At 42.3% G+C, this 27,433-nt stretch overlaps 2 protein-coding genes across 2 annotated transcripts; both read right to left on the reverse strand.

The window, feature by feature from the left end:
* Positions 1-2,106: 2,106 nt before the first annotated feature.
* Positions 2,107-5,646, reverse strand: LOC127180793 (extracellular calcium-sensing receptor). The gene is made up of 6 exons (XM_051135100.1): positions 5,426-5,646; positions 4,791-5,082; positions 3,765-4,592; positions 3,401-3,628; positions 3,115-3,238; positions 2,107-3,020 (listed from the first exon to the last, which is right to left on the reverse strand). Exons 1-6 carry the CDS (start codon positions 5,644-5,646, stop codon positions 2,107-2,109), a joined length of 2,607 nt encoding a protein of 868 aa, XP_050991057.1.
* A 12,477-nt stretch (positions 5,647-18,123) lies between these two features.
* On the reverse strand, positions 18,124-21,654 carry LOC127180790 (extracellular calcium-sensing receptor-like). The gene is made up of 6 exons (XM_051135097.1): positions 21,430-21,654; positions 20,907-21,198; positions 19,739-20,566; positions 19,375-19,602; positions 19,137-19,260; positions 18,124-19,034 (listed from the first exon to the last, which is right to left on the reverse strand). The coding sequence occupies exons 1-6, from the start codon at positions 21,648-21,650 to the stop codon at positions 18,124-18,126; spliced, it is 2,604 nt and encodes an 867-aa protein (XP_050991054.1). The 5' UTR covers positions 21,651-21,654.
* Between the last annotated feature and the right edge of the window lie 5,779 nt (positions 21,655-27,433).

Raw genomic sequence — 27,433 nt, forward strand, 5'->3', positions numbered from 1 at the left:
TGCGTCCAGCAGATATCCTCCAAAATGGCGCTACGCTGACGAGATGAATTGTTGAATAAAATCGTTATTTTGTTTCTTTAGTAGTATTCTTGTCACTTTATAAAATTCAGATTGAACCACTGATGGCAGATGGACTATTTTGACAATGTCTTTCATACTTTTCTGGGCCTTGACATTGGTATTTACATGACAGTCAATGGGACAGTTAAAAGCCTCCTGGTTTTCATCCAAAATATCTTAAACTGTGTTCCAAAGACGAATGAAGCTTTTACGGGTTTGGAACGACATGGGGGTAAGTGATCAATGACAAAATTTTCATTTTGGAGTGAAGTAACCCTTTAACACTGCAGTTGTCAATGAAAAATCTTGATTCAAGCACTGACTATATTAAAAAGAAAAAAAAACACAAACCTGTTTAACAGGAAATATGTTTCTTTCTTTCTTTCTTTTTTCCACTACGTTCGGGCCACAAGAGGAATATGAAGGGAATAAATTAAAATATTTAGCTACCGTTCTCAGCATATGAAGCAGATTCATCTCTCATCGTCTCTGATAGAACATGCGCCATTAATGCAGCATCAGATGCCGAAAGCGACGTCAGTTTTTATTTTCACGTTCTAGTGAACTGACTGAGATGAAGAGTTTCACCGGCATAACTCCCAAAAGTAAAATTACCACCACAAAATCAGACATTTGGATTGCATAATTCATGGAACAAATTTGCGAAATCCTTGCACATTGTCAGTACTTTCCAACCCATGTTTCTTTGCGCTAATTTGCCTTGTTTAGTGAATCTGGACTTCAGGAGCATTTTCATCATGTTCATGTTCACATATGTACATGTGTGCTTGCAAACATAAAGGCCTTGAACCTGTGCATGCATGGATACATGCACACTCATGCTACTGCACAAACACACACATTTATATACACAAAATAACTAATTTGAGTATTACAGGCTTTCTTTTTTCACAGAGAGGCCTACAGTAAATAAAAAGTAACAATGTGACAAAAATGTTGAATCCAATACTTGGTGGTAATATAGCATAACATGATATTTAGAAAGCTACTTTTTATAGGCTGGTCATTTTTGATATTTCTATGTGAGTAAGGAACACAAGTCACTTCTGATGGTGTGAAGATAGACATCGTGTACATAGTGTAATGTTTTCCTGTCTCATCGTTATTATAAAATGCTTATTATGTTATGTAGTATGGAATGTAGTGTTATGGCATTTTAATTATGTATAAAGAGGTACAAAAAAAAAAAAAAAAGGAGGGGGAAACACATGCATGGATGAATTGTTTACAATAAAGACCAAAAACTTGAATTTAGCAAATAGAACGAAATTGATTTCATACTGAGTTTAAAAAAAGGAGGAAAACCTGTTTTTCCTTTTTATTGTAACAGCACACAATTTCTTTTACATTATCTATGTATTCTCATTGTCTAATTATTTGCCATGTTCTACATCTAATTATTAATATTATGTCTTTAAAAAATGTTTGATTGACTGATGTTTCTTAAAGGGTTATCTGTTATGCTTGTAAATGATATCACATATAAATTAATATTCTTTAAAGGCATGTTGTTTTGTAAGGTGGATTATGAGATTTGGAACATGCCCCAACCACACACACACATTTCTCAGATTATTCCAACCCCACTTAATTGTATTACTGTGAAGTCTTAATATAACCACAACAACACCAGATTAATTAAGATATGCAAATTAAAAATAGTACTGCAAATGGTCACACTTTATTTTAAGGTCCATTTCACGCTATTAACAAACCATTAACTACAGGTTTTGCCTAAACTTCTAATTTGCTGCTTATTAATAGTTAGTAAGATATTTGTTAGGTTCAGGTATTGGGTAGGATTAGAGATGTAGAATATTGTCATGCACAATAAATGCTTTATAATTACTAATAAACAACCAATATTTTTAATAATAGGCATGCAAATAACTAGCTAAAAGTGAGAATTGTTCCCTATACTAAAGTGTTACCGTGCAAACATATAAATGGGAATAGTAGTAGAAATATTCCCATATATATTCACACTATTTTAAATTACATATCTTAATATATTATACAGTAAAACTATTTATTTTGTGTTTGTCTCCCCATGATGGCTTTTTTTGTGTTTCTCTCTGGATGTAAAAGGATGATGTAGCACTTTGGGGCAAATATGGCTATTAGTAATCCAAAACTGGAAGCCAGAATGGCAAATGTCTCCATAGCAACTGCATATTTTCCTGGTGAGCTCACATATGCTGGAACAAATGTAATCCACACAGCACAGAAAATCAACATGCTAAAAGTGATGAACTTAGCTTCATTAAAATTATCTGGAAGTTTTCTTGCCAGAAAGGCTAACAGGAAGCTTACTGCTGCCAAAAATCCAATATATCCCAAAAGCATAGAAAAACCAGCCACTGAGCCAACAGCACATTCATATACTATTTTAGAGCGGATATACTGCTTGTTTTTATGAGGTGCTGGAGAGGCAGTTGATAGCCATACTGCACATATCACAATCTGGAGTGCTGTTAGAACCAGAACAGTGCATCTTTGTTGAGCTGCTTCAAACCATTTCATTGTTCCTTTGCCCTCTGGCTGAGATGACTTGAACACAGCTATTACCACCATAGTCTTCACAAGGATGCTGGAGATGCACAGGACAAAGCTTATGCCAAACACAGCATGTCTTAACTGACACGTCCACAATTGCGGCTGGCCAATAAACAGCAGCACACACAGGAAACACAGTTTGAGTGACAACAGCAGCATGAAGCTGAGCTCTGAATTGTTGGCACGTACTATAGGAGTGTGACGGTGATAAGCAAAGACAGCTAACACAAGAGCGCAGAAGCAGGTGCCAAGTAGAGATGCAGTGGTCAGAGAGATGCCCAGAGGATCCTCATAGGATAGAAACTCTACTTCTTTGGGGACACATTGATCCTTATTTGGACTGGACCAGAACTCATCTGGACAAATTATGCACTCAGTAGCATCTATGAGTAAGAAGACAGAAGATAACATTTTGATTAGAATTTTGTGAAATTATATCCAATTATATTCAAATTTTGCCAACAATAATCTGCTGACCTGTTGTATTGGAAATTTCTCCATCTCCGCATTGAAGGCAGTCAAAACAGCAGACAGGAAGGCCCTTCTTTGTGGCTCGTCTGGTTCCTGGGGGACAATTCTCACTGCACACAGAGTGTGGAGGCTGAAAGTGACATCCACTCCTATCAGTCATTTGTTTTTCATCTCTTTTACATAATGACAAGATTGGCGTTTAAATTAATTCTCATTTTTCATATCATAGATTTGAATAGTATTTTAACTATATCTGCAAAAAGGGTGACATTTAACACACACGGTTCATTACTTTTTTATTCTCAAAGTTCCAGTATACTGCATCCTCGTCCAGCATGAGAATCATCCCTGTTGCTGGCTCTTCACTTACTACACCGACCTTGTGGAACCTTATTGCACCATCAGAGTTTGGCTGCCAGTTTAACACATCATAGATGGCCACGGCATCACCATTCTTGTCAAATGATACATGATCCCCAAAGCCTGTGGTGAAGTTCACTTTCTGTAGGTAGTGAACCAGCTGTATATTTAATAGACAGGACAGATGTTACATGTTTATCTGAAATATGAATTAATATAGAGCACACATTTTGCTGTTCCACATTCAGCTCTTATATATGCCTGAAGAGGCTCTACAGTATACTTGTGGGTCTTACCTGCCAGGGATTTAGATTTGACATGTCAGCACAGCTGTTCCCACTGAATGGTCCTCTCCCTTTCTCACACTGTATCAGGTCATGGAGTGCATATGCCAGGGCATAAACTGCCTTGTACACATTATAAGATGCCCTCAACCCTGAAACATCAGTGTATGGTGTGTGTGTGGTGTTCAGATCCTCCAGTCCTGTACAGACTCTTTTCACTTGCTCTCCATCTGTCTCTTTACTCTCAGTTTCAAAACTGCACCCAAAAATGTTCTCCCAGAAGATTCTCAACATATTATTTCTTTGATCAGTGTTGGGATGAAGACGTAACAGAAAGTCCTGTAGGCCCTGTATCTCTCCACGTCTGATAGCAATGCCCAGTGTACCTCCCAGGAATGGGTGGAAACGTGAAGTGTGAAACATGGGTGAAGTGGCCCAAGCTTCACTTGCAATCCACTGCCTGCCTGTCATGTTCTGCAACACCACCTCATTCATCAAAGGTATCAATAAGGATGAATGGGAAAAAACTACCACAACTCTAGCTGTAGAGGCCTGAATCACTCCCATTATGCGCTGGATATCTCTGGGGTTGTTATTATTGGGCAGGATTTCAGAAAAAGCAACACAATGTCCAAACAGCTGCATTTCCTGATGGAAGGACTGAGCAGCGTAGACGCCATAGTCATTATTACTGTAGATGAGACCAACCCAGGTCCATCTAAAATGCCTCAAGATCTGAACCATAGCCCGCACCTGGAAGGCATCACTGGGTATTGTTCTGAAGAAAGAGGGGTACTTCTTCCTGTTACTCAAACAGGAGCAAGTGGCATAGAAGCTAATCTAATTAGGAGATATGGAGAGCAGAGACAGAAAGAAAGATGTGAGGAAGATGGAAAATGTTATCAGTTCCAAAGCCACAGTGTTCAAAAATGATTATATCTAAGTAAATAAATAGTAAAGGGGTAAACAGTGACAAGGGAAAAATGTTCCATGAAAAAATGTTTCCACAATCTTTTGAAAATATTTTTTTTTTCATACCATAGGCACTCGAAACAGCCCCAGGACACTGGAAATTGCAATAGAATGAGTAGAACCTGGATCACCTATGAGTCCAATCACCGGTGGTGGGCCTTTGCAGTTGAGGTCAGAGACGGTCTCCTTTGTTCCACTAGCCAGAGCTATAGCACCACGGAATGCCACTCCAAGCCTTAAACAGTTGTCAAAGATCTGGTAACCAAGCGTGATGTTAGGCAGCAGACTGGGATTGTTATTAATCTCACTGATGGCAAAAACCATTGTTCGTGCCTGCTGGAAGCTTGTCATATAGAAGCTGCAGATGCCAATACAAATTAAATGACAGCCTTAACTCCAGTAATAATAAATGTAACAGTAACAGCAAGATAATAATAATAATAATAATCAAAGATTAACTGAATTTCATAACACAATATCAAATCAATGTGAGATCACGTTTTGGATAATATTTTTATACTAAATTAATATATGCAGTCAATGATTCCAGTCCTGTAACCATTTAATCATGTACAATATGGGCTGCTTAGACTAAATCATCATTGACAAGTTATAGTGTGTATTCAGTCATAACAATAGCTGTACATTTCCAAATAATTATAAATATTTTGTTTTCATCTGTTGGTGTGGTCAAGACTCACAGCTCACAGCGTGGTAGTTTTGGCTCCATTGTGAAACTCAACTCTGGGAATGTTTTGAGGTACTGAACCTCAAACAAACCACCAATGAGAAAGTCTCCATCCTGGTACATCCCATTCAGTGTAAAGTGTCCCTGTAGCTTACAGGTACCTGAACTGTTCATTAAAGCTACAGAGATACAGTTGCAAGACAGGAACAAACAAAGATACAGAATTAACCACATCCCTCTCTTTTTATCTTTACTCTTCACCCAGCTCACTGTTTTATAATAAAGATTGTGTGTGACACTTTTTTTTTAAGCAGGCGGTGCTACTGAAATGAAGATGTCATTTGTGCTATTTTGGGGCCCTTCACCAAATATGACAATTGTTATAAAACGGAATATTGACAATATATTAATACATTTAAATGATTTTAAATTTATGGTAAAAATAATCATTACTATTTAACTAATCCCAAGGCCTCCCTTATACAAATGCTGTACTGAAATATGATTAACAAATACACAACCAAGCTTATATTCAAAAGCATTAAAAAAAAAAAAAAAAAAAAAAAAAAAAATCCTAAATACACAAATATTTTTTCAATGCATCTACATTTCTCAGTGATTCATTTCTGAATGTTTTTATACTAACTAATTGATTGGTAAATCTGCATTTGAAAATTGTCATGACAGTCTTTATTCTGACATCCAGATGGCAGTCCTGTGCTTAGCTTTGTGTATTTAACACCTGTGTTCAAGAATAAAGGCCTGTCTAATCCTCCTGTGGTTATTACAGAAGCTGTGAGCATTCCCTGTTTACTCCAGCTTCTTTCCTTAATTATAATTACTAAGATGTTTTTGTGACATGGCACAGCCCATGGGCCAAAAAAGTATTATTAAAGTAGCCCCTTATTCCACCTGGGTTGACTTTCTGAGATACCAGAAAACTTCCTCAAAGTGGTACTGTTATTACAGTGATTGACTTTATTAAAATGTAAATTTCATGTCATGATTTCCCTGGTGAAAAAACAGCATTTGTTGGTAGGTAGGTTTAAACCAGCAAAGTACCAGCATAAACTAGCTAAGGACCAGCTTAAACCAGCATCAAAACCTACCTAACCAGCATCCCAGCATCAAAACATACCTACCAGCATATGCTGTTTTTTTTCACCAGGGTTAATGATGAAGGTGAACTCATTTGAGATGCCACTTTGAATATCACACATTAAAAATGAAGGACCGGCTTTCGAAAAATAGTTTATAAATTTCTTGTTATGCTATGTTGTCACCAGATGTTGGATTCAGTCTTCTTGTCAGTGTCAAACCCCTGTGGACTGTTTTGTTGGTTTCGCCCTTCTGTGCCCTTATTTGGTCTTTCCTGTTCCGTTTCTTGTTAAGTCATCATTGGTTAATTACCCACACCTGTCTGTGTCTCGTTAGCTTCCCTTTATAAGTTTGATTCAGTTCCGTTGTCCCTGTCTGATCTTAATGTTATTTTGGAGTGTGTTTCCCTGCTGTTCCTGTCTGTACCCTTGTTGGAGTTATTATTAAAACCTGTTTGTTTTATTTCCTCGTTCTCGGCTCCTTCATACACACATCCTGACAGAAGATCGGACCAAATACAAGATGACGGCTGAGGAAGCTCTGTGGGGTTTGCGGCAAGGCGGTCGGAGGTTGGAGCGGTATGTGGAGGATTTCTTCGAGCTAGCTAACCAGCTGAGCTGGCACGACACTGCTCTAGGTGCGTGTTTTCAGCTGGGGCTGGACGATGAGACTATCCGTTGCGATCTTCTCATGTGTGAGTATCCCCTGATCTCGTCCTTTATTTAAACGGTTCTAAATTCGAAGTCAAAGAAATAAGAGGCCGTCCGAGCTGGATTACACAAGGGAGGATTACATGTCTCGTCGTCCTGCCCCCTCTGGAACACGCCGCGTCGTGTCGGCTCACACCACGCCGGGAACCCTCACATACCGCACCAGCAGCTCGGACTGCCTACCCTGCCCCAAACAACCCCACGTTATCCAAGGCTCCATCCACTTCCTCAGCCCGGAACCGCCAGCCGCTCAAGGACTCCGGCCGCCGCCCCGCGCTCAAGTCAGCCGGCCATCGCCCAGTGCTCTAAGCCGCCGGCCTCTCATGTGGCAAGCCAAATATATATTAAGGACTTGGGTTAAGAGTTAAGGGTTCGATGCCCCTATCCTCTTCTTCTCTTACGTCTCCGCTGGTCCCGTCCAGCCCTCCTACATCTCAGCTGGTCCCGTCCAGCCCTCCTGAGCACCGTCCAGAGGCCGCTCCTCCTGAGTGCCGTCCTGAGCCCGCGCTTCCAAAGCACCCTCCAGAGCCTGTGCTTCCAGAGCGCGCGCCTCCTGAATGCCCTCTAGAGCCAGAGCCTCCAGAGCGCCCTCCAGTGCCAGCACCTCCAGAGCGCCCTCCAGTGCCAGCGCTTCCTGAGCCCGCACCTCCAGAGCGCCCTCCCGAGCCTGGTCCTCCTGTACTCTCCCGGGCTTGCGGGCGGGCGGGCGGGCGGGCGGGCGGGCGGGCGGGCGGGGCCCATATGCATGAACTGTCCGCTCTGTCATGGCCTCCTGGACTGTGTGCTCCGCCATGGCTACCTGAGCTCCCCGATTTGCCATGGCCTCCCGGACTGTATACTCCGCCATGTATATGTTATCCGGGAGGGGGGAGTAATGTCACACCCCTGTGGACTGTTTTGTTGGTTTCGCCCTTCTGTGCCCTTATTTGGTCTTTCCTGTTCCGTTTCTTGTTAAGTCATCATTGGTTAATTACCCACACCTGTCTGTGTCTCGTTAGCTTCCCTTTATAAGTTTGATTCAGTTCCGTTGTCCCTGTCCGATCTTAATGTTATGTTGGAGTGTGTTCCCCTGCTGATTGAATAATTGATTGATTAATTGATTGACTGATCGTATGCCTCACTGATCTGAGCTTATATTAAAGATGACCATCCATTGAAAATAAATATGGGAGATTGAAAATAAGAGAAACATTTAGGGCTCGAATTACTAGCAATTTACATCAGCGCAAACTCTCTTTTGTCATTAAAACTACTGTCAATACATGCCATGAAATGCTAGTGACGAAAATGTGTGGACACAGTCATTTTTGCAGCCGACCTTATTGCATTTCCAATTGTATGAGTGCCCCTCCCCGCCCACACACATGTGCTTGCAAACATAAAGGCCTTGGACCAGGAACACCAAAGGTGTTATAGGGTTTTCAACACTGCACAGTTTTTTGTTTTTTTTTTGCCGTTTTTGCCTTTATTTCGATAGGATAGTGAGATAGTGGAGATGGGGGAAAGGTCCATGAGTGTAATGGATTGGAGCATGACAATGGAAATCCAAATGCAAGCTTTTATTAGAAGAGTTTGTTCAAAACAGGCGGGGTTTAACACCAGCAAATATATCCAGGGCAAGGCAAAAGAGTAATTGAATACAGGTGTAGTAAATTTCACTCAAAGTTAGCCCTCCCAGGGACACCAATTGACGTTGTGAATTTCGCTTTCGCCAACCCTGGGGAGATGAAAGAGGGTAGTGATGGGTACTCATGTCACAGCTGACGTTATGATTCTTGGATCATGTGTCAGTTAATGTGTGATTATGAGTACATCACATAAGAAGGACTGGTGGGATCTCTAACTTGTAGAAACTCTTACTGTATTATCAACACAAGGAAGACACAAGTTGTAATAAAATACATTTTATTAACAAAGATAGACAAGAGTTATCAACAACTACTAAATGAATACCATGAATGAAAAAGGAATAAGGTGCATAAGATGCATAAAATGCAAGTGATTATTTTGGTTGTTGCTATGTCAGAGCTACGTTATCTGGAAAGTGTGACGAGTTGGCTGCCTCCCCCTAATTATCATCGTCACCCCGTCCGTAATCGCCGCCCTTCACCAGGCTCCCGATGGGAGTGGGTGTGCGAGAGAGGAGGGACGCTGAAACAGCCAGGTCTGGCGGCGTGTGATGAGGCACACCGGATGTGAATGAAGCCTCATCACCGCCGCTGTTAAAATGCCGAACGCGCCTCTCCTCGGGAGACTGGTCTCTTCCCTGTGCATGCACGCTGGTGTCCTCGTGGGTCCAGGAAGGGAGCGTAGAGGGATCGAGCACCGCCGAAACGATGGACGAGCTGCCGGACCCGCGGTCTGGACGTGAGCCGCACCCAGACGGCTGCAGGCTAGGATGCCGGGCCGATTTACCCGCCTCAGGAAGTGCCATGATGAAAGGTGGATGAAGCCGCTGAAGGAAGCCGCTACCCCTCATCGGTGGGGAGCGAGTGCGGCCGCCGGACTCCACCCCTTACCTGGACCCTTCCCTTCTGAACACTGTCCCTCCTTCACGGAACCCCTGCATGTCGAGGACACCAGATCCCATATTTATTTTGGACACTTTTATTCCTCCTTTTGGACACTTTTGTTTATATTGTTTAATAAAAGCCTCTCCGAGGCCTGACGTCACGCCCACTGTGTCTGTCGTTTTGCTCCTCCCGCCACAAAAGATAAACTGTTGCTACTCTGAAAAAAATAAGGTGAAGAACCTTATTATGCATCAAACAAATACGTGTAAGATTTGTTATAAACTGCAGTCAGCTATTTAATATCTAATATAAATTAGAAAATCATATACTGATAACATACAACAATGCCAAGTTCTCTGGAAGAGGTTTGGAAGTGATATTTACGTTCACTGTGGTTGAGAGAGCAGTCCAGTGGCAGTAACGACTTCCATTGGTTGCGCGGGTGGCAGTACAGTGGGGAAAGGAGCAGGAATCCATTTTGACAGCCTTGAACATGAAGCGCTGTAGGATGCTGATCTCCTGGAGCACCAAAGGGTCCTAAGATCTGGAACACGCAGATGTGGCCCTGGAGTAGGTGCTGAAGGTCCTTAGGTTGTAACACGTAAGCAAAAATACCCGAAGTGAAGGTTTGCTTGCTGCAGCTTAACCTTATTGCAAATGTCTGTGGGTCTTCCGCCTCTCTGGACTAAAGACTCAGAACTTGCTCAATCCACTTTGTCTCCCTAGGATGGAGACTCAGAACGCTGCATCTGTTGTTGCCTCGCTGGACGAAGACTCTGAACGTAGATTATCTCTTTCCTTGCAGGCTGGAGGCTCAGAACGTGGTCGTGTCTGTTGCTGCCTGAAAAGCTGGAGACTTGGACTTGGTATCTGTTGTTGTCTCACCCTTGTGGGCTGCAGACTCAGAACTGGTTGATCTGTTAGTGTCTTTTGGACGTGTCCGAGACTCAGAACGGTGTGTTTCTGTTACAGTCCCTTCCCTCGTGGGTAGCAGACTCAGAAACAAGGTGATCTGTTGCAGTATCTTCCCTTAACAGACTAAGACTCAGAACTGAGGTTGATCTCCTATTGTCTCACCGGATGGGAGACTCAGAACTTTGTTTTTCTGTTTGTGTCTTTCCTCTATGGGACTCAGACTCAGAACAAGGAGTCTCTTTTGGAAGGGTACCTTTATCCCTTTCTGATGAGGAGGAGATTGGAATTTGGCGCTTCTCCATTCCCGTGCTGTGTTTGGCTGGTTCCATCAGAGTGAGGGGACACGTGGTGGCCCACCCTTCTTTCCTCCTGTGGAATTTATTTGCAAAGTCCAAACACAGGGTTAGAAAATTGTCACTAAAGTTTTACTGGTGCATTTCTCACTTTCCAAACCTTAACCAGAATGCATTTGGCAATGTTACGAACACATTAAGTCCAAACATTACGGCAAAAGATTGAGCTGTCTTGCATGCATTCATTTGTCCATTAACAGCTGAGTTTATGTAAGATGTTGCACTACACATTGCTGTCACTAGGAATACTTATTTCTCTGAATAACTATAAGATGTGTGTGTTGTAGTGCGCATCAGTTTTAAGGTTTGAAAATCTAGTTATGAATGGATTTGAATGGATTCTCTCTTTGTTTCACCCACTGCTGCTGCATCTGGAGGTCCTAAGGAATTTTTATGGTCGGTCACAGGCCAAAACCTTAGGAATCAGTCTCAAGGTGGGAGGAGGGCAGAAATTGCATTTTGACCAATAGGTCAATGCAATCTGTCTTTCCCAGGCTTTGTACCAAAGGTCTTCTTCTTGCCCTCTAAGAGGTGTCTGGCTGTTGTCCTGGCATCTTTTTTCTTTATGTTAGTTCACCAAGATCCAATCAAAATGTAGCAAGCCTCTGTCCACTATTGTGGTTAGGGTGGGGCCCCTTGCAATAAACTGGGCCCTGGAATGTGCTGTCCACTACACAGGCAATGGCCAGGGCAGGCACCAAACAATCACAAAAGCAAGGAAATAGACCTAGGTCCAAAAACACAGGCAAGGCAAAAACAAGGCAAGGCAAAAACAAGACAAGATAAACATGGAATGTGTTCAGAAATGTCCATTAACAGTGGAACAAGACTTTAAAATGTTAGTGCTTTTGTGTGCATCTTTTATAGTCCTCCTGAGTCAGGTGTCAGTAATCAGTTACTAGGCGGAGGGTGTTATGGGAAATAGGAGTCCGTAAAACAGTGGTAAAGAAAAACAGAGGCCAGAATCTTGAGATTGCAGTGGACGTGAAGGACTATAATATAATAAGTTCTCACTCAGGTTTTGAGAAGCGAAACCATTTAGAGCTTTGTAAGTAATTAGCAAGATTTTAACATGTATGCAATGTTCAATAGGGAGCCAGTACAGTGTTGACAGAAACAGGCTAATATGGTCATACTTCATATTTACTATACTTCTTTTTTTCTGCATTTGAAAGGTTCCATGGATGTTCAAGGTTCTCACCTTTATTTTTAAGAGTGTATAGGGCAATTACACACTGCAAAATTTTACAAGTAATAACCACAATTACATCTAAAAGTGCATACCCTAAATACTTGTTCTGTGTGAGTAAGGAACTCAAGTCACTTCTGATATTGTCAAGATGGACATAGTGGACATAGCAATGTTTTCTCACCACATGGCTGTGAACAAGAAACATGGATGCCCAGAGTTTGCTATCCACACATTATGTCCAGCAATTTTCACTAAACCAGGATTTTCACTATGGCTGCCCTCAGCTAAAGATTATTCTGGTCGACTAGTAGTCGTTCAGTTTAAGTATTTGTTAACCTTATTTACACGTTTATTAATAAACCATATAAATCATAATACTGAGACTTTAATTGCCTACATAGCCTAATAAGCTCTCAGGCGCATGCAGAAAAAGCTTGCCACAGCACAACGGCAGATAAACAACAAGGAGAGTGCATTAACGTTTTAATAATTTATTGTTAAACTAGTTTCTTTGGTTTAGGCTTAAGAGATGAAGCAACACTGACTTGTCATCTCCGCAGTAGTGGATGCCCCTGCATGTTTCATACAGATTTGAGAATATTTGTATTCTATTTGAATTGGTTCATTTGAAAGTAGACATTTCACTCTTAATAGATATATTTTTTATATTTGTAAGGCAAGTATACAGAGTTTCAAAGTTTTGAAGTTTACAGACGCCACGTTGACACAGTAGCAGAATACGGTTGTCAGTCCTGTATTTGAGTCCTTAATACGGTTACGTTCACACACAGTATGGTTATTTATGGGCACACACTACAGGATTTTTAAAATCCTAACCGATTATGAAATCTGGTTGCAGCGCACACACAAGGAGAATCTTTGCAGATTACCTTCCCTGAAATCTTAAACATGCACACACTACAAAACTGGAAAACTGTGGCGCATCACACACTACAAGATATTATTAAGATTATCAAGCCGAAGGGAGCACCTCACGTGATCTTACGCAACAGATCTCATTTCTGCAACTAATGTTTACATATGTTAGTTAGCGTGCTAGCAGCTTTATGCACTCACCCTGTATGTTCAAAACTGAGACGATTTCACTCCAGAGCTTTCCTTACTCCATGCGATTGTAATATGTTTTCAACATATTATACAGACAGTGTTACTACAAAAACATAAGAAGCAGTTTCCTCCATTTCCACTATCCAATGGACCGTACAGCAGCTGTTTTGCAGTCGCGCATTGGCTGTTGTGAAAGTACTGACATAATCATAACCGTGATCATCCCGATTTAAAATCCAAAATATCATGTTTGATATGATCGGGGGCGGCCCCAATTTGTGTGAGAGCAGATCAGGAGGTGCAAGATTCAATATGTGAATGTCTCACATTACCAGATATGTGCCGAACATCGGGACCGATCGAAGTGCTCGACAAGATTTTTGCTCTGATTCTTGGGAGGGGAAAATTGGGGCAAAATCAGGCAAAAAAATCCTGTAGTATGAGCCTGGCTTAAGGGAGAATGAGTAGTAGAGTGAAAGAGTGAGTGATAAAATTTGATTCAGTGTCCGTGTGTCTCCTTGAGTTATTTTTTAAAAACAATAAGGAACACTACATAATGGAGACAAGGATGGTGACTGTTCCTGTTCCTGCACATCAGTGATACGTGGCAAAAGATTTTCTCAAACTACTTGATAGTAAAAAATGCTTCGGCACTGTCAGCACTTACAAAACATTTAATTCCCAGATTGAACGTAATTGCTTGCCAACAAAAGTTTTGCCAAATATCAAAAAGAAATAATAAGACTGTACCTCAGTACATTTCTGCACTACGTGAGTTAGCAGTATAGTGTCAGTACGGTGCTATGGAGCAAGAAGTGCTGCGTGATCAGCTGGTGGAACAAGCCTGGCTGCCGGCAGTGCGAGACAGGATATTGCTGGAGGACGAGCTCACTCTGGAAAAAGCAGTAAATTTGGCATGTCAATTTGAGTCTGCTGTGTGTAATGCTTCACTTCTCTCCGATACAGATGCAAGCGGAAGTCAATCTCAAAGTGTTGTGCAAGCTGTTTCGGCAAATAAAGGTCAGTGGAAATGTCACAAACCACGCACCGAACAATTCAAAAGACGCAAAGATTCCAGAGTACTAAAACAAATCAACATTGCTACCGCTGTGGATCACGTAATCGCTAATGATAGAAACTATCCTGCTACATCTGAAAGTTGTAGAGCAAAAATGTGAGCATTTTTAAGCCCCATACCTCTCGCACTTTTGGAAGAACAAAGTAAATGCTGCCCTGAAATTGCTCGCTTACAAACCCAAATGCAGAGTGGATGGCCCAAGAAGCAAAATGATGTCCCTATGAATCTGCACCCTTACTTCCACATACAGCATGAACTTTTATTGCACAGAGTCTGTAAGCTGGCGTGAGAGTGCATTAGCTGCACGATTCAGCTCTCCTGGAATGTGTATGGCACACAGCGATTTGAGCCGGGACTGACTCCAGAGGAGGAGATGGCAAGCGAGTTGTGACATATGACAGCTACACTGCACTGGCTCCCTATTAAACATCGTATAGATTTTAAAATCTTGCTAATTACTTACAAAGCCCTGAATGGTTTAGCTCCTCAGTACCTGAGCGAGCTCCTATCACATTATAGTCCCTCACGTCCACTGCGTTCTCAAAACTCTGGCAATTTGATAATACCGAGAATATCAAAATCAACCGCGGGTGGGAGATCATTTTCTTATCTAGCGCCCAAACTCTGGAACAATCTACCCTACAATGTTCGGGACGCACTCTGTCAGTTTAAATCTAGATTAAAGACCCATCTCTTTAACCTTGCTTACACATAACAAATCAACATATTCTTATAATTCAAATCCGTTAAAGGATTGTTAGGCTGCACTAATTAGGTCAACCGGAACCGGGAACACTTCCCATAACACCCGATGTACTCAGTGCATCGTCAGAAGAATGGCATCTACGCTAATATTAGTCTGTTTCTCTCTTATTCCGAGGTCACATTAACCACCAGATCCAGTCCGTATCCAGATCAGATGGTCACTGCAGTCCCCCGGATCCAGTCCGAACCCAGCCCAGATGGTGGATCAGCACCTAGAGACGACCTCTACAGCCCTGAATGTCAGCGGAGTCCACATCAACTAGATGAGCCCCAGAGACGGATCCACAGTGAAGACCACATCACCTAGACGGCTGTCGGCACAAGACCACGAGAACTTTGGCCAGAGGAGAACTGGCCCCCCCGACTGAGCCTGGTTTCTCCCAAGGTTTTTTTCTCCATTTGTCACCGATGGAGTTTTGGTTCCTTGCTGCTGTCGCCTCTAGCTTACTTAGTTGGGGACACTTTCTCTAAACACAATATTGCATTTTATTTTATTGTTTTTGATTAACTACCTTTACCTAAAATGTGAGCGTTAAACTGTTTACCTAAACTGTTGCCTTTGGCATTGTTGATGTACTGTTTCCTATTTAATACTGTACAGCCGCCTTGTCACAATTCTGTATTGTTAAAGGCGGTATATAAATAAAGGTTACTTGACTTGACTTGACTTGACAGGAATGCAAACCGCCTTGGCGATTGACGTAAGTGAACGTCGTAATGTTGTCTGTACTAGCACATGCTTTCCCTGCAGCAATGGCCGAAACCAACAAAGGGCGAGATGCACTGCCACCAACTCGAGGCAACTGATGTGCCACTGTAGTCAAGGTCCTGTCCAGGAGCCCGAGGCTGCCTGCCCATTGTATACAGCACCCCAGCCCATCTTGGAGGCATCCGTGTGGACAACCTCCTTAACACCTGACCTAGGAGCACTCCTTGGCTGTAGGAATGCAGGGTCTGACCAAGGGCTGAATAGGCCCCGACACTCCAGGGTAATGCCGACCCAGAATGTCTCTCACAGCCGAGAATCTTCCACAGCAAACAAATTCTTCCACTTTTTTTCCTGCTCAGAAAAGAGAGAGCTGAAGCAATTGGCTCCGAAGCAGAAATCTGTGGATGCACGCCACCCCATATGTACGGGGGAGTGACTTGGCATGCAAATTCCACTCGCCTTTGTTCATTGGACTTTTCTTCTTAAGCTCAGAGATGATTGGGCTCCCAAGTGAGACCCCATGACGTCAGTCAACATAACAACGAACATGACTGAATGAGAGTGAACCGTTTCTGGTAAAGAAAACAGACTCAAAATTCTCGCAACCTCTCACGGTGCAGAGCAAACAGGAGCAAGTACATACCTTCTCAGTGAGAGACGTTGGAATGCGGTCTGGTTTTCCAGGTGTGCTAGAAAGGTGAAGGATTCAAGTGAGAACACTCGGATGGATCCAAATGCATGCTCACAGAGTGTTAAGATGAAGAAGAGTCCGATATGGATGAAGGACTATGTAGCTTGAGTAAAAGCGTAAAGGATTGCCTACGTTTGTGTTAAAGGCAAAACTGTTAAATAAATAAGAAAAAAAAGAGAAGATAATTTCAGCAGTTTTATAAAGTAGTTAACAATGCTGTTGTGTTACTATTACTTGTTGTTGAAGTAATACCCTTTTTTCATAGAAAGAGGGGAGTGTGTTGCGTCCACTAGATCTTGTTATATGTTGTACAGATGTTGCACCTAAGGGACAATGAGTAGTAGAGTAAAAGAGTGAGTTGTGATGAGAAATCTGATTCAGTGTCTGTGTGCTTTCTTGAGTTATTTTTTAAAACAATAAGAAACACTACAAATTCTGTAACTGAACTCACCCATAAATTTTCAGGACTCACAACCACATTCTCGGAACACACACACTGTGTGAACAGAATAGGACTGGACAACTAGTTGTCTGTCATGTTATTCAGTGTGAAAGAGACGCTCAGTAGCACAAAAGCCCATCTACCGTGCATTGTGTGCTTTCACGTGTGATTTTGGTAACTTACAGTTACAGAGAAATTAGTTGTGTGTCATCTGAATGTTTTAAATCCAGTCTCCACTGAAGCTGCTGCTACTGCGCATGACTCAAATGCTCTGCTCTTCACCCAAATATAAAAGCTGCTGTTATGTACTGTATTACCACACAGCCTAGACCAGTCGTTAACAATCTATCCGTCATGGACTGTGTGACTCCACCACTTCCTGTGGAGTTTTTTACTGAGACTAAGTGACTAATAAAATTGTGTTGACCAAGCCTCTTCTTGTCGACTAACCTTTAGTCGACTAATAGGGGGCAGCCCTAATTTTCACTAAACCTGTAGTGGAGCTGCATTTTGTGCTGTTTATTATTATTATTATTTTTTTTTTTATTATTATTAAAAAAAAAAACACTTATCATTGAATTCCACTGAAATGTAGTGTTATGACATTTTATTTACATATTATGAAGTACAAAAAAATAAAAAATAAACATATGCATGAATGAATTGTTCACAATAAGATAAAAACATTTTGAAACTAGAGAGAAAAAAAAAGGTTAGATTAGATACATAGAAATAGATAGAAATCGATTTCATGCAGAGTTTAAATAAAGCAGGAATACAGGGAATTTAATCACTTTTTCCCTCTCTGTTGTGCACAATTTGCATTTATTGTCTGTGTATTCTCAGCATTGTATAATAATTTGCCATGTTTTAGATCTAATTACTAATTGCTTGGTTGACTGATGTTTCTGAAAATGTTATTTGTTATGCTTGTAAATTATATCACATGTAAATTAATCTTCTTAAAGGCATGTTGTTTAGTAAGGTAGTAAGATGGATAATGAGATTTGGTACGTGCCCCAACCACACAAAGATTTTTCAGAATATTTTTACCCCCTAACTGTATAACTATGAAGTCTTAATATAACTGTAACAATATAAACTAAATTAAGATATGTAAATTAAAATAGTTGTAGGAACACAAGACATCTCTTGTTTCTTTGTACAGTAAAACTACTTATTTCTGTGTTTGTCTCCCCATGATGGCTTTTTTAGTGTTTCTCTCTGGATGTAAAAGGATGATGTAGCACTTTGGGGCAAATATGGCTACCAGTAATCCAAAACTGGAAGCCAGGATGGCAAATATCTCCATAGCAACTGCATATTTCCCTGGTGAGCTCACATATGCTGGAACAAATGTAATCCACACAGCACAGAAGATCAGCATACTAAAAGTGATGAACTTAGCTTCATTAAAATTATCTGGAAGTTTTCTTGCCAGAAAGGCTAACAGGAAGCTTACTGCTGCCAAAATTCCAATATAGCCCAAAAGCACTGAAAAACAAGCCACTGAGCCAACAGCACATTCATATACTATTTTAGAGCGGATATACTGGTTGTTTTTATAAGGTACTGGAGAGGCAGTTGATAGCCAGACTACACATATCACAATCTGGAGTGCTGTTAAGACCAGAACAGTGCACCTTTGTTGAGCTGCTTCAAACCATTTCATTGCTCCTTTGCCCTCTGGTCGAGATGACTTGAACACAGCTATTACCACCATAGTCTTGACCAGGATGCTGGAAATGCACAGGACAAAGCTTATGCCAAACACAGCATGTCTTAACTGACACGTCCACAATTGTGGCTTGCCAATAAACAGCAGCACACACAGGAAACACAGTTTGAGTGACAACAGCAGCAGAAAGCTGAGCTCTGAATTGTTGGCACGTACTATAGGAGTGTGACGGTGATAAGCAAAGATGACCAACACAAGAGCACAGAAGCAGGTGCCAAGTAGAGATGCAGTGGTCAGAGAGATGCCCAAAGGATCCTCATAGGATAGAAACTCTATTTCTTTGGGGACACACTGGTCCTTATTTGGACTGGACCAGAACTCATCTGGACACATTATGCACTCAGTAACATCTATGAGTAAGAAGACAGAAGGTGGTGTGTTGATTTGATTTTTGAGAAATTATATCAAATTATCAAAGTATATACAAATTTTGGTAACAATAATCTGCTGACCTGTTGTATTGGAAATCTCTCCATCTCCACATTGAAGGCAGTCAAAACAGCAGACAGGAAGGCCCTTCTTTGTGGCTCGTCTGGTTCCTGGGGGGCAACTCTCACTGCACACAGACCGTGGGGGCTGAAAGTGACATCCACTGCTATCAGTCATTTGTTTTTCATCTCTTTTGCATAATAGTATTTTAAATATATCTACAAAAAGGATGACATTTAACATAAAAACAGGGTTCATTACTTTTTTATTCTGAAAGTTCCAGTATATTGCATCCTCATCCAGCATGAGCACCATCCCTGGTGCTGCCCCTTTACTTATTACACCGACCTTGTGGAACCTTATTGTACCATCAGAGCTTGGTTTCCAGTTTAACACATCATAGATGACCAGAGCATCTCCATTCTTATCAAATGACACATGATCCCCAAAGCCTGTGGTGAAGTTCACTTTCTGTAGGTAGTGAACCAGCTGTACATTTTGTAGACAGGACAGATGTTATATGTTTATCTGAAATAAGAATTAATATAGAGCACACATTTGGCTGTTCCACATTCAGCTCTTCTATATGCCTGGAGGGAATCTACACTATACCTGTGGGTCTTACCTGCCAGGGTTTTAGATTTGACATGTCGGCACAGCTGTTCCCACTGAATGGTCCTCTCCCTTTCTCACACTGTATCAGGTCATGAAGCGCATGTGCCAGGGCATAAACTGCCTTGTATACATTATAAGATGACCTCAACCCTGAAACATCAGTGTATGGTGTGTTTGTGGTGCTCAGATCCTCCAGTCCTGTACAGAATCTTTTCACTTGCTCTCCATCTGTCTCTTTACTCTCAGTTTCAAACCTGCACCCAAACATGTTCTCCCAGAAGATTCTCAACATATTATTTCTTTGATCAATGTTGGGACGAAGATGTAACAGAAAGTCCTGTAGCCCCTGTATCTCTCCATGCCTTATAGCAATGCCCAGTGTACCTCCCAGGAATGGGTGGTAACGTGAAGTGTGAAACATGGGTGAAGTGGCCCAAGCTTCACTTGCAATCCACTGCCTGCCTGTCATGTTCTGCAACACCACCTCATCTATCAAAGGTATCAGTAAGGATGAAGCGGAAAAAACAACCACCACTCTAGCTGTAGAGGCCTGAATCACTCCCATTATGCGCTGAATATCTCTGGGGTTGTTATCATTGGGCAGAATTTCAGAAAAAGCAACACAATGTCCAAACAGCTGCATTTCCTGATGGAACAACTGAGCAGCGTAGACACCATAGTCATTATCACTGTAGATGAGACCAACCCAGGTCCATCCAAAATGCCTCAAGATCTGAACCATAGCCCGCACCTGGAAGGCATCACTGGGGATTGTTCTGAAGAAAGAGGGGTATTTTTTCCTGTCACTCAAACAGGAGCAGGTGGCGTAGTAGCTAATCTAATTAGGAAAGGGCAGAGACAGAGAGAGGAAAAAAAGTGGAGAGAGAGAAAAAGTGAGAGAAAGATGAACAAATAAACTTGTGTGTGTGTGTATGAAGCAAGTTTTGATATTTGCATACAGTGGTTTGCTATTATATTTGAAAATATGACAGGCAGATATTAATTGCAATTTGGTTTATAGATAACCAAATGCATTGTGATACAAACAAATATGACAAATGTGATGGACAAAAAAAGGGTAAAACTGAAAGTCTTGTTTTAGCTTATTTCAGTTTAAATTTATATACTGTATATATTTTTTAACAGAAAAAGAAAATTGTTTTAAAATGTTCTCATACCATAGGCACTCGAAACAGCCCCAGGACACTGGAAATTGCAATAGAATGAGTAGAACCTGGATCACCTATGATTCCAATCACCGGTGGTGGACCTTTGCAGTTGAGGTCAGAGACAGTCTCCTCTGTCCCACTAAACAGAGCTATGGCACCACGGAATGCCACTCCAAGCCTTAAACAGTTGTCAAAGATCTGGTAACCAAGTGTGATGTTAGGCAGCAGACTGGGATTGTTATTAATCTCATTGATGGCAAAAACCATTGTCCGTGCCTCCTGGAAGCTTGTCATATAGAAGCTGCAGATGGCAATACAAATGAATTGCATTCTTAACTCCAGTAAAACTAAATGTAACAGTAACAGTAAAAAAAAAAAAAAAAAAAAAAAAAAAAGGACTTTCAAATGTATAATGTTTTATACTAAACAATTATTGTCAAGTTATAGTGTGTACTTGGTATAAAAATAGCTGTACATTTCCAAGTAATTACAAAATGTTATCTTTTCTTCTGTTGGTGTGGTGAAGACTCACAGCTCACAACGTGGTAGTTTTGGCTCCATTCTGAAACTCGGCTCTGGAAATGCTTTGAGGTACTGAACCTCAAACAAACCACCAATGAGAAAGTCTCCATCCTGGTACATCCCATTCAGTGTAAAGTGTCCCTGCAGCTTACAGGTACCTGAACTGGCCATCAGAGCTACAGAGATACAGTTGCAAGACAGGAACAAACAAAGATACAGAATTAACCACATCCCTCTCTCTTTATCTTCACTCTTCACACAGCTCACTGATTTATCATAAAGATTGTGTGTGACACTTTTTTATAAAGCAGGCGGTGCCACTGGCCTTTCTGGAAATGAAGACGTCATATTTGCTATTTTGGGCCCCTTTACAAAGTATTACAATCTTTATAAAACAGCGTATTACTAATATTTTAACCAGGTTAAATGACAAAATATTTATGCAAATAATAATTATTAGTATGTATCTTATGCCAAGGCCTCCTTATACAAATGCTGCACTTAGAGATTCTACTGTAGATTTGTGCTGAACTGAGAGATAAGACTTTTTGTGTCTATTTTAAACCGAAACACCACACATCTTAAAATGAATAAATTGCATGCATGAATAACCATGCATGCACATTTCTCAGTTATCTGATTCTGAATGTATTTATACTTACTGATTGTTAAATCTGCATTTGAAAATTGTCATGACAGTCTTTAGTCTGACATTTAGATGGCAGTCGTGTACTTAACTAAAGAGCTGTCTAATCCTCTGGTGGCTGTTACAGAATCTGTGAGCATTCTCCATTTACTCCAACTTCTTTCATTAGTGATTATTACTAAGATATTTTCGTGACATGGCACGGCCCATGGGCCAAAAAAAGTATTTTTAAAGTAGCCCCTAATACCACCTGGCTGACTTTGTAAAAACCCCAGGAAATGCTCTCAAAACGGTACTATTATTACAGAGATTTACTTTATTGAAATGTAAATTTCTTGTCATGACTTAATGAAGAAGGTAAACTCGTTTGAGATGCCAATTTGAATATGACACATTGAAAAAGGAACAACTTTAAAAAATAGTTCATAAATCTTTTACGATATATTGTCAACAAATATTGGATTCAATCTTTTTGTCAACTTGTTTTCCTTTAGAACAGGTTTTGTATTTATTTATTTATTTATTTATTTTTTATTAATTGATCATAGTCCTCACTGATCTGAGTTTATATTGTTTAAAAATGACGATCCATTAAAAATGAATGAAGTAAACTGAAAATAAGAGAAATATTTAGGGCCAGGTGTACCAACAGTTTACGGCAGCGCAAACCCTCTTTTGTCTTTAAAGGTACCGTAGGAATTGTCAAAACATGCAGTGAAAAGTTAATGATGAAAATGCGTGGACATAGTCATTTTTGCGGCTGACCTAACTGCATATGCATTAGTAGGAGTGTCCCTTTCAGGTGCAAAATTTAAGGAAGGAGAGTATTTAAATGAATCACGTAACATGATTTACTAAGGTTTGCGGTAGTCAATTTACTGGTATTTGCACCATTATTTACCACCCAAGAAAAAGCATATCCTAACCCATTTTACGCTTGACATGGCAGTGATTGTTGCTACACGCCATTTGAGGGCATAACTTCTTCTAGTGGAGAGAGCCCTAGCACTCAGAATAGTCTCTACAACATCAGCTGGAAGCCCAGCATCTCTTAGTTGGTCCCCCTCAGGGGCCAGACATGAAGGTTCCAGAGCTCGGGCCGGGGATGAAATATTGTCCCCTGTGCCTGCGATAGGAGATCTCTCCTGACCGGAATCGCTCACGGCGAGCCATCAAGGAGGGATATTAGATCTGAGAGCCATACTCTGGTTGGCCAACGGGGCGCTATCAATAAGAGGCGAGACCCCTGTTGACGGACCTTGGCTAGGACTCCCGGGAGCAGAGCAATCAGGGGAAATGTGTACACACGCAGTCTGGGCCACATATGGGCCATCGCGTCCAGACCCAGGGGAGCTGGAGGAGTCAGAGAGAAGTAGAGGGGACATTGTGCTGTCTCCTGTGAAGCAAAGAGGTCCACCTCTGCTTCGTAAAATCTTCCCCAGATTTGACTGACTACTTAGGGGTGGAGTTCCATTCCCCGTGTGTCACAGCTTGTCTGGACAGAAAGTCTGCTCCCATATTTATATGCCCCGGAATATAAATTGCTCTGAGGGACAGGAACTTGTCCTGTGCCAAAAGCAGAATCTGCTGCGCTAGCCTGTTCAGGCGGCGTGACCGCAGTCCGCCCTGGCGATTTATGTAAGAGTTTATGTGTTGTCCACCCGCACTAGGACATGGTAGCCTCTTAACTGCTGGAGGAAGTATTTCAGGGCCTGAAATACAGCTTTTGGCAATTGATGTGCCAGTTGAGATGATGACCTGTCCAGATCCCTTGGGCTGGATGGCCATTTAAGACCGCACCCCAGCCCGTGAGGGAAGCGTCTGTCGTTGGCATCTTGCGACGACAACACGAACCTAGAGTGGGACCCAAAGTCAGAAACCGGGATCTGAACCACATAGAAAGGGTACGAAGCCCCTGGCGCGTAACCCTTATTTGCCTCTGGGGATTGCCCCTTGGATGAAATCCCCTGGCTCTGAGCCACAACTGAAATGGTCTCATGTGCAGAAGGCCCAAAGGTATCACCGTGGATGCAGCTGCCATGAGACCTAAAACTCTTTGAAAGTAATGAAGAGTAACTTTCTGGCCTAGCTTGATATCCTTTAGGGTGTTTAGAATGGATTCGACACGTGCAGAAGACAGCTGTGCCTGCGTTATGATCGAGTCCCATACAACACCCAAATATGTTGTTCTCTGGGCAGGAGAGAGAACGCTTTTCTTGGCGTTGCGTCTCAACCCCAGAGATCTGAGATGAGCTAGGACGACATCCCGATGTCGAAGGGCAAACTCTTGAGACTGGGCCAGAATGAGCCAGTTGTCTATGTAATTCAAAATGTGGATGCCCTGGAGTCGCAGAGGAGCCAGTGCTGCATCCATGCATTTTGTATACTTGCGGGGTGACAGAGCTAGGCCGAATGGAAGAACCCGATACTGGTAAGCTTCGCCCCCGAAAGCGAACCTCAGGAACTTCCTGTGTTGTGGCAAAATTTCTGTGTGAAAATATGCATCCTTGAGATCGACTGTCACAAACCAAACTCCTAACTGAATCTGGGAGACAATAATTTTGATTGTGAGCATCTTGAACTTGTAAGTTCTGAGGTAGTGGTTTAACCTGCGAAGATCCAAAATTGGATGCAGCCCCCCATCCTTTTTGAAACCAGAAAGTATCGGCTGTAATAGCCTGACTCTCTGTCTGGCAGGGGAACATGTTCTATGGCCCCTTTGTCCGGAAGAGTCTGCAATTCCTGTGTCAACAAATGCATGCCGTTGAAACGCGGAGGACGATGTGCAAACTGAATCCTGTAGCCCCTCTCTACAGTCCTTGCGACCCAAGGAGAGATATCTGGCAGTAGCTTCCACGCTGCCAGTTTCTCTGATAGGGGCACTAGTTTTGACACTTCACTTATCTGGGGGAATGTTAGATGTACAGTGTCCTGAAACATGGCAGGAGGCAACCGACCATGTAACACTTCGCCGGAGACCACTGCCCCCCGAAACACCAGTGGTGGCGGAGGTAGTACAGTGGTCTCCTGAGGGTGCCGGGAAGGAGCCCCTATCCTCTGCTGGATTTTTACGCGCCCCTCCCCGAGGGGACACACCCCCACGGTCCTGGGCGCACCACCCTCGGGACTTTTTCTTTGAGAGGATGCTCCTCAGGTCTGGCCTCTTAGAGGCGGACTGTGGAGTGCGATGAGCCGTTCCCCAGTCTTTGTGAGGAGGCGCACGACTTGCCACACTCTCCTTCTGGGCATTCCGCCTCAGGGAGACCAGACCTGTTCGGGACTGGGTGGCCGATAGTCCCGATGCTTGAGCAAGGCGGGGAAGAAACCTCACAAATGCCTCTTCGTCGATGGTCCCACCTGTGCTCAAGTCCTTGAGCAGGTCAGCCTGGTACGCTTGCAAGACCGCCATGGTGTGCAGGGCAGCACCAGCCTGACCCGCTGCCTGATACGCTTTCCCCACCAATGAAGATATTAGTCTGCAGGGCTTGGTGGGGAGCATAGGTTTTTTTAGGGAAGATGAGCTCCCATGGGAGAGATAGCTCGCAAACGTCTCTTCTACCTGGGGCATCATCTTGTAGCCCTGTGCCTGTGAATCCACGATGGTCAAATAAATCAATGTCGAGGGCACAAAGACACGGGACGAGTAGGGCTTACTCGATCGCCAAAGAAGGGGATAGACCGTCGCTGAAGTCCCTCCCCCTAGCCGCCTGACAGAAATCTGTCATCCAGCTTCGAGCGTTTGAGGGTCTCTTGCTCCTGCGGCCAGTCTAGCTTTAGACGATCAACTGCTCGAGTTACCACCTCGAGTAACTCCTCATACGTTTTATCATCGCAAGATGAGCGCTCAGAGGTGGCACTCTCGAGGTCAATCTCTGCAGAAGCAAGAGATGAAGTGCGCTTCAGAAACGGATGCTAGGACCTCCCGATCCGGCGAGATTGTGAGAGAAAGGGGCGTGCCCGTCTCACGCGCCTCAGCCAGATCAACATGCGACCCCCAGGACGCCAGCGAGGGGAGCGGCGGCTCGCTCGTCTTTGAAAAAAAAAGCGAGCCGCGCACGAAGCACTTTGATCGGTAAAAGATCGCAGTGCTCGCACTCTCCCTCGAGCCCGAGGGCAGCGTGTTCTTCCCCCAAACACTTGAAGCAAAAACCATGAGGATCTTTCTTCGAGATGAGCCTTACACACGGAGGCACGCATCTCTTTTCTGATTCCATCATGATTTTTTTTTTTACTCTTTATTTCTTTTTTTTTTTTTAAAGACACTGCAACGCAGCAACCAGCTCACTAGAAGCACACACACACAAAACGGTCCTTGAAGACAAAGAAACCTGCAGGTGTGTTCGATTCACATCTATTTATAACCCGGAGGTGCACATAATCAATTGCGTCACCTACCGAGGTTATTTAAGCCAATTCTTGGTGTGTTTGACACACAATCTTCACAACCGGTCGAACAAAGAATGTTTTATTTGGGATGACAGAGAAAGACAGTGTCCAAACATATTGATTGCCAAGCCACATTAGTTTTAATTGGCTCTGCTTGTTTGCAACCTTACGCTAATTTGTGCTGCTTTAGGTAGACTGCACTGATCATTACACTCTCAGAAAAGGGTCAAAACATCAAAAGTGACAAAAGCTGTGACTGGGGTGGTGCCCTTTCATAATATACTAATACAGGCATGGACATTTTGATACTAATATGTACATTTGACATACTAGTATGTGCCTTTAAGGGACTGTGTTACGGAGTGAGCAAGATGAGAGGCATGCAGATCCATATGCAAGCTTTATTTAAAGATGTGGTTAAAAACAGGCAAGGGTCAGACAATGGCAAACAGGTATATCGTGGGCAAGACACAAGAGTAATCTGGTAAACAGGCGTGGTTCATTCGATGGCAAATAAAATCCAGAGGGTAAGGCAAACAGGTATTCCAACAGACAGACTATAATCCAGACTAGGGGCAAACAGAGTCCTAAAAAGGCAAGATATTCAAGACAGGCAGGTGATTAGGAAACAGGCTACCAGGCAAAACCAAAATGTGACTAATCTAGGACTAGGAACTAGAAACTAAAAACTACGACATGGAACTGGCTCCGTAAAGTTGCTATCACTGACTGATGGAGAAGTGCAAATTAAAAAAAATTATATGTAAAATGTCTCTGATTGGCTGCAGGTGAGTGCGTAATCAGTGCAATGGAACATGGGGAATGTAGTCCAGGGTGATGTGTAACAGTCTGTGTGGTGTGAGTGTCAATATAATCAGAAGGCGACCTCTGGTGGTGAACAGACAGAGGACCACAGACAGGATTTGTGACAATATGCATCTTTTATGGATTAGAATGGCAAAAGGTAAATTTTTTTTTTTGA

The sequence above is a fragment of the Labeo rohita genome, chromosome 18 (genome assembly GCF_022985175.1).
Source record: "Labeo rohita strain BAU-BD-2019 chromosome 18, IGBB_LRoh.1.0, whole genome shotgun sequence".
NCBI classification, from domain to species: Eukaryota; Metazoa; Chordata; class Actinopteri; order Cypriniformes; family Cyprinidae; genus Labeo; species Labeo rohita.

Excerpts from the sequence above, each read along its gene's own strand:
- LOC127180793 (XM_051135100.1), bottom strand. The coding sequence starts at position 5,646 with ATGTGGTTAATTCTGTATCTTTGTTTGTTCCTGTCTTGCAACTGTATC. Across the intron at positions 3,629-3,764 it reads CAAATCTAAATCCCTGGCAG|CTGGTTCACTACCTACAGAA; the intron begins GTAAGACCCACA and ends TTAAATATACAG. Across the intron at positions 3,239-3,400 it reads GGAACTTTGAGAATAAAAAA|CCTCCACACTCTGTGTGCAG; the intron begins GTAATGAACCGT and ends TGTCACTTTCAG.
- LOC127180790 (XM_051135097.1), bottom strand. The coding sequence starts at position 21,650 with ATGTGGTTAATTCTGTATCTTTGTTTGTTCCTGTCTTGCAACTGTATC. Across the intron at positions 19,603-19,738 it reads CAAATCTAAAACCCTGGCAG|CTGGTTCACTACCTACAGAA; the intron begins GTAAGACCCACA and ends CAAAATGTACAG. Across the intron at positions 19,035-19,136 it reads AGAGATTTCCAATACAACAG|ATGTTACTGAGTGCATAATG; the intron begins GTCAGCAGATTA and ends TCTTACTCATAG.